The sequence below is a fragment of the Perkinsus marinus genome (genome assembly GCF_000006405.1).
Source record: "Perkinsus marinus ATCC 50983 genomic scaffold scf_1104296949578, whole genome shotgun sequence".
In the NCBI taxonomy this organism is placed as follows: domain Eukaryota; phylum Perkinsozoa; order Perkinsida; family Perkinsidae; genus Perkinsus; species Perkinsus marinus.
The window spans coordinates 13,006-19,374 of NW_003209875.1; the positions used below are offsets into that span (position 1 = coordinate 13,006).

The 6,369-nt window shown below is 48.5% G+C and overlaps 3 protein-coding genes across 3 annotated transcripts in view; 2 read left to right on the forward strand and 1 right to left on the reverse strand.

Moving 5' to 3' along the window:
* Positions 1-116, reverse strand: part of Pmar_PMAR019769 (hypothetical protein) — a gene marked incomplete at both ends in the record, with an annotated part of 896 nt that extends 780 nt beyond the window's left edge. Inside the window, one exon of the mRNA XM_002778409.1 lies at positions 15-116. Within this exon, the coding sequence (XP_002778455.1) occupies positions 15-116 (102 nt within the window). The remainder of the gene's footprint in view (positions 1-14) is intronic.
* A 1,752-nt stretch (positions 117-1,868) lies between these two features.
* Pmar_PMAR019770 (hypothetical protein) lies at positions 1,869-2,399 on the forward strand (the record flags this gene model as incomplete). The annotated part of the gene is made up of 1 exon (XM_002778410.1): positions 1,869-2,399. One exon carries the CDS (start codon positions 1,869-1,871, stop codon positions 2,397-2,399), a length of 531 nt encoding a protein of 176 aa, XP_002778456.1.
* A 1,660-nt stretch (positions 2,400-4,059) lies between these two features.
* Pmar_PMAR019771 (conserved hypothetical protein) lies at positions 4,060-6,311 on the forward strand (the record flags this gene model as incomplete). The annotated part of the gene is made up of 6 exons (XM_002778411.1): positions 4,060-4,113; positions 4,162-4,284; positions 5,100-5,186; positions 5,236-5,370; positions 5,419-6,282; positions 6,306-6,311. The coding sequence occupies 6 exons, from the start codon at positions 4,060-4,062 to the stop codon at positions 6,309-6,311; spliced, it is 1,269 nt and encodes a 422-aa protein (XP_002778457.1).
* Positions 6,312-6,369: the final 58 nt, after the last annotated feature.

Here is a 6,369-nt window from a genome sequence, read left to right on the forward strand (position 1 = left end):
CTGCGGCCGCAGACCTGGACTGGTTCAGTGTCAGCCCCGAGGGAACGACAAGTCCAACAACTACGGGCCCTAAAGCAGAGTAAGCGCTGAACGTTTCTCGCTTCGATATGTCTCATCCTCAGTGTTCCGGAGACTGCTGAAGATTCCCCGAGTGGCAGCACCTGTGCGGCTAGCAGGGGGTGGCCAGCAGAGCTCGTTGGCGTTCTCATCGCGATCAGTCTGCTTGGACTGATCGCCAGCAGCGTGCAACTCTACCTTCTGAAGAAGATCGTGAACAAGACGCTGGTACCGGAGGAGGTCGACGTCGAGCTAGGGAGCAGGTAGAGGGACACTGACACTCGAAAGCTCGGAATCTGAATTATCTATCACAAAATATAAACTGATCGTTCACTATATGCATTCAGATACAGGATCCGAGAAGAGACAGAGACATCGGTGAAAGAGGTTGAGGTCAGCCCCTAACTGTCACAGTATAGCTTAGCATGGTCACATTATCATGCATGAACAATGGATTGATGTTGTACAGCACATGTTCCTTGTTTCTTCATCAAGTGCTCAAGTGTGGGACGGTTTTGTCGCAGCTCGTGTGAGGCCTGACATATATAACATATATATAGCGATGAGTAATATAGAGTACTACTCTTCCACCGCTCAAGGGAACCTTCAACGGAGCAAAATAGCTCGGCTACGGAATGATGCGTTAGCTCACCCGCGCGGAACCTTCCCGTTTCCGTTTCCGCAGCAACAGCGCCAACTTGTGCCTCCTCACCATTTTGGAAATTCCTTTACTCCACCTTCTCGGCACCGGAGAGTCGGCAATGAGACATTACCAGTGATATTTTGAGCATCATGGTCGACGGGAGCATTTGATTGCAACACTGAATCATTTTGAAATAGAGTCGCATGGCAGAATTGAACTTCATTCATACTGGTTCACGTGCAGGACTGGGCACCATGTGTACCGTAGTAGGCCACATACTTGAAGAGGTAATCACTCGGAACTGAGATTCTCAGTCTGAGAATATCTCATACTGGGAACTTGGGAGCGGGTCCAAAGGTATCAATCAATCCGAGCGGAGTAGCATTGAACAGCGAAGCTAAATGCTTGCTCATCGTTTCCATTCGGCCCAAGGCAGCATCCAAGTATATGCAATGCAATGCCAAGCATAATGCAAGTCTCGCAACGATTGCGAGATCCGAAGCTTGGACGTTCCCTCGCGCCACAGATCCCCCTCTGTGTTCGTTGAGGCCCTCAACTTGAGGGTGCCGTCGTAGCTTTAATACAACTTGAACTCCGTACCATACAAACAGTAAAAAGGACTCCTTTTTACTGTTTGTATGGTACGGAGGCACTCTCCTTTTAAAGGAGCGTTACTGAAGCACTGTGGAACCCGAAATGTGGACCAGAGGCTGACCACTCTAGCCTTCTTCGCACGGGGTTTGGCGCTCCCCATCACCAGAGTTCAGATACAAGTGCTCAGGGATTCTCCTTGTAAGCCACTGTGACTCAATACACATTGCTCAGTTATTGAAATCATCCATGGCAAACTACACTCAAAGAGATAAATAAGACGTAGTAACCATTATTGTACCTGCCGGAACAGTTCCGGGACTACTCACTCGTCCAAGGGTCCGACTCTCCTTCGATAGCGATGGAGACATGTCGATCGGTATGGAAATTGAGCATCGTGCGCCTTGGAACCTTGACAGCACTTATCGACTACGACTTGCACGAAACATGCATTGTTGGTCGTTGAAGCAAGGATGACGGTCGCATGGGCTGGCATATGACTTAGGTCATCATTACTGCTCACTTCTTGTAGTTATACTTACAATTTACTATGCAAATGGTCGCAAGTATCTTCATCATGGCTGCCCTTGCATCCGGCGAGCTTGATTGGAGCAAGATTACTCTCGAGCCCACAACGACTCCCATACCAACTGCAACTGGCAGCCTGGACCTGTCCGGCATCATCCTTGACGGTCCAGGCACCACGTCAGCCGCAGTTGGCATCGACTTGTCAGGCTACACCCTCGAGCCGCCGGAGAGTGATACTCCTGCCGCAGGAGTCCTGCGGCCGCAGATCTGGACTGGTCCAGTGTCAGCCCCGAGGGAACGACAAGTCCGACAACTATGGCTCCTGAGTCAGAGTAAGAGTGGATGCCCTCGCTTCGCCTTCATTTGTCTTATCCTCAGAGCTGCGGAGAATGTCGAAGATCTCCCAACGGGCAATGCCTGTATGGCTAGCGCAGGGTGGCCAGCAGAGCTAGTTGGGGTTCTCATCGCGATCAGCCTACTTGGGTTGATCGCAAACTGCGTGCAACTCCACCTCCTAAAGAAGGTCATGAACAGGACGCTGGTTGGGGAGGAGGGCGACATCGAGATGGGAGACAGGTAGAGGGACATTCGAAAGCTTGAAATCTGAATTATCTATCATCATCACTATAAACTGGCTGTTTACTGTATGCATTCAGATACCGGACCCAAAAAGGGGCAGAGGAATCGGTGGAGGTTGGGGACGACTTTTAACTGTTACATTTTAGCATGTTTACATTATCATGCGTGAACAATAGATTGATGTTGTACAACACATGTATCTTGTTTCTTCATCAAGTACTCAAGTGTGGGGCAATCAGGTCGCAGCTCGTACAATGAATCTCTTACAAGAAGCGTCCGATCTACAGTTCATGGCGTACTGGCCTCGATCATCAATTATTCGTCAACAGACCATGGCATATATAACATAAATATAGCGATTAGTCCTATAGAGTACTTCTCTTATACCGAACAAGTGAACCCTCTATGAAACAAAGTTCTTCAACTCCGGAATGATTCGTCATCTCACTCGCGAGGAATCTTTCCGTTTCCGTAGCAGCAGCGCCGGCGCACGGCTCGTCACCATCTCGGGAACATCTATACTCTGCCTGCGTAGCATCATCGACTCTTTTGCTCTATCAGAACTATTGCCAACTCGTTGCTACCGAGTTGGTAGTATCGAGTCGGCAATAGCTCTGATAGAGCTCATCGAGAACTCATCGTGCGTACTTGAGCTCAACGGTGAAATTTTACTGAAACTTTCATCCAATTTGATGGGGTGTGGTATGCAACCAATAATGTGTATCATGGGAATCGAACTAGGGACCTATTCATGGTCTCAGTCGCGTATGGAGCCCAATGGCTGAGGCCGCCAAAGATGAGCAGCCTCTCGACCTAGCGGTGGTCATACGTCTTGGTACTCATCGTGGAGGTTTTCGATGCCCCTCATGGAAAGGAAGGGCATCGAGATAAGCATCTGAGCGGGTTGAAGGATAGGTCACATTCGGATCTCGAGGCCAGTGCCTTTGTTTGGATTTTCGGTTATTCTGGGGCCCTGGGCAAACCAGGGGCCGTGGGCCTCTACTCAAGGAGTAATCATGTCGCCACTAAGAGACCATGGGCTCTCCCGGGAGGCCAGTAAACTTGGACCCCAGGGCGATTGCCCAATTCGCCCACCCCTGTGTGCGGCACTGCTCGAGACCATCGATCTCAACTTAGACCTTGGCCACTCGAGGCTCTACTATGGGTTATCCAACTGATGGCTGAGTGGCTCGGAAAGTGGTCCGTTGGCCAAGACTGATACAACTGAGCTCTCTCAATCTACTGTGACAATGAATGTCATCATCAGGCCTGTCCCTGATATGACTATTCCGACCAGGGTCAGATCTTTCTGAATCGACGGCACTTGCGGTCGGGCATGATGATGAGCATTCTTGGTGAGATCGGCCATTGTTTACCGACAGGACTCTACACGCGAGCATTTGCTCCTGGAGTTGTCGATAGCTCGGATCGAACCTGTGTGCTAGCTTGTCTGTCTCCTGTGGTCTGGTTATCTCCTCGTGTGATACGTCCTCTCGAGCTGATCAAGTGCAGGACGATCGCGAGAGGCTGTGACTCGAAGCCCGTGCTTTCACACGACACTAGGCTTCCAACACCAACCGGTTATTGTGTTACGAGGGGCTCGATAGATCACACGTGGTAGTCGCCTTGAGAGTAGTTGTTTGTTATTGTCTATAACCATTATGCCTAGTAGTACGTCGACCATCACTACCTCGACCAGCGAAGAAGAGCTTCTGGTAGGAGTCCTGGTCGTCGGTTCCACTTGCATGTGTTGTTGCTCGTAGGCTCCTTACGGTGTGTCTGAGCCGGTGGTCATCAATACGATACAGGAGAAGATGGAAATCATCATCTACTTCAAGGAGAAGCTCATGACTTTCCAAAGGAAAAGCACGGACGATGTGGATCAGGTGGGCTCCTGCGAAGGGTAGTCGTCGATTATGCGTAGTATCATTCATCTACTTCATAGTATACTTATTATCAGCAATATGAAAATGGATTTTCACCCGTGATATAGAAATTACTAGTGAAGAACACATTTCACAGTCCACTTGGCGAAAAACGCATGTGAGCAGTGAATAGCGCGTAAAACACGTAGTATGTGTTTTACGTAATATGGGATGATTTGTCCGTTGTAACTCGCGCAGTGTTTTCAATTCACTCCATATCGCGTTTTTCACATGGAGTATCGTTCGCCCACTTCACGTAAAAGGATGAAACTCCAATGTATATATGTAGTTAGCTATAATTATAGTATATAAAGTTACCGAACTTTCTTGACTTTATCGAACTTTCTGCCGTGTAACACACTATCTACCGGTTCATACTGCAGGCTCAGACAGCAGTGACTGAGCCTGCAGCTATACCTCGATACTGGCTATTACTCGCCTGGTCGAAGGGGTGCTGCGCAAGAAGTCTATAAAGGTTACTATGGATTCATATACAGTACTTTATGGGGCTATATTAACGATGTTAATACTAATTACTATTAGCGTGTCTTAATGAATACAGCTCATTTCTGTACTGTTAGTTTAACAGTGGAGTTTCACCCGTTTCACGTGAAGTGGCGTGAAACTCGGTGAAAAAGGCGATATTCGCGCTATGCAGTAGTCGTGAAACATGTTATTGACTAGTGTTTTTCATATCACTAGGGTGGTGAAACTCCAGTTATTAAGGATATTAGGAGTATATAGTATTAATATAGTCCATACAATGTGGTGTGTAGGTGTTGAAACGGATGCGACTGAGCATGGAAAAGAATTTGAATAAAAAGAAGAAGAAACAACAGCAAAAGGCTGCGGCTGCGGTGGAGGTAGTGGCAAGTTTTGGGCATGTTCTGTATCTTTGTTGGTCGACCTAAGATTCACATTAAGTTCATGGGCGAGCAGGGACGGCAATTGGCGTCTTCTGATGAGCCTACCCGAGATGGAGAAGGGAAGTCGCTCACTTTGGGCGGCGTTGTTGCTGATACGACGGAAGTGTGTATAAACGGTCAGGTGAAAATTATTCCGTGGGCGGAACGATTATCAACTTTTCATTATCAGATTTTCCCCGTGGCCCACAACATTCCCATGGTGGAGTCGATTGCACTGAAATTTTATGTATTTGCCCGATATCCGGTATTCCCCCAAATTGAATGCAGCAACGTCGACTCGGACGAGCTGGTCTATGAGTATTATGATGATAAAAACGGCAAGCTGCTTCACACTGGGAAGATATTTTTCCCCTCTGATGAGCTGATCGGCGAGAAGCTGAAGGTTGTGGCTTACCACAGCGAGTGGCCACACACGTCTCGAAAGGAGTCTATCTCGAGCCGATCAGTACTGCCGTCACCGAGTATTGGCACCTTTAGAGATCGCCGTTTGCCTGAAGCATTGGAATCTACTGATTCTACTCATCTGAGAGTGGCCAGTTTTAACGTTCTTGGCCAGCGACATATTCGTACCCCCTTGGAGCCTATATTCTACCATGTGCGCGACTGCAAGGAAGTGGTAGAGTTCGAGTACCGCGCGCCGTTGATATTGAGGGAGTTGTTCGACGTGAATGCGGACATTGTAGCCTTCCAAGAAGCTGATGCTCGGTTCATAGATACGGCGAGTGGCGCTCTGTCGTCGGAGTATACCTTTTGGTTGGCCGAGGATAAGGGTCGGGAAAGTGAGGGGAATAAAGGGCGTCGTGGTGAAGGATGCGGCCTTGCCTTTAAGAAGGCTCGCTTTGTGAAGATAGGACAGAAGATGCTCGAACTTGGCACGGATGGTTTGCTGCAGGAGTTCACTCCTGAGGAGATCGCTATGCTCAAGGAGCGATGGGCTGGGGTTGATATTTTCAAGGATGTTTTTGACAACCTCGGTATGATTGGCCAACTACTCACGTTGAAGGATAAGGCCACTTCCAAGTTGTATATTGCGGTGAATACTCATCTTTATCACAGTCCTAAGGCGCCCCATGTGAAGATTTTGCAGACGCATATGATCATGAAGGCACTTGAACGACTG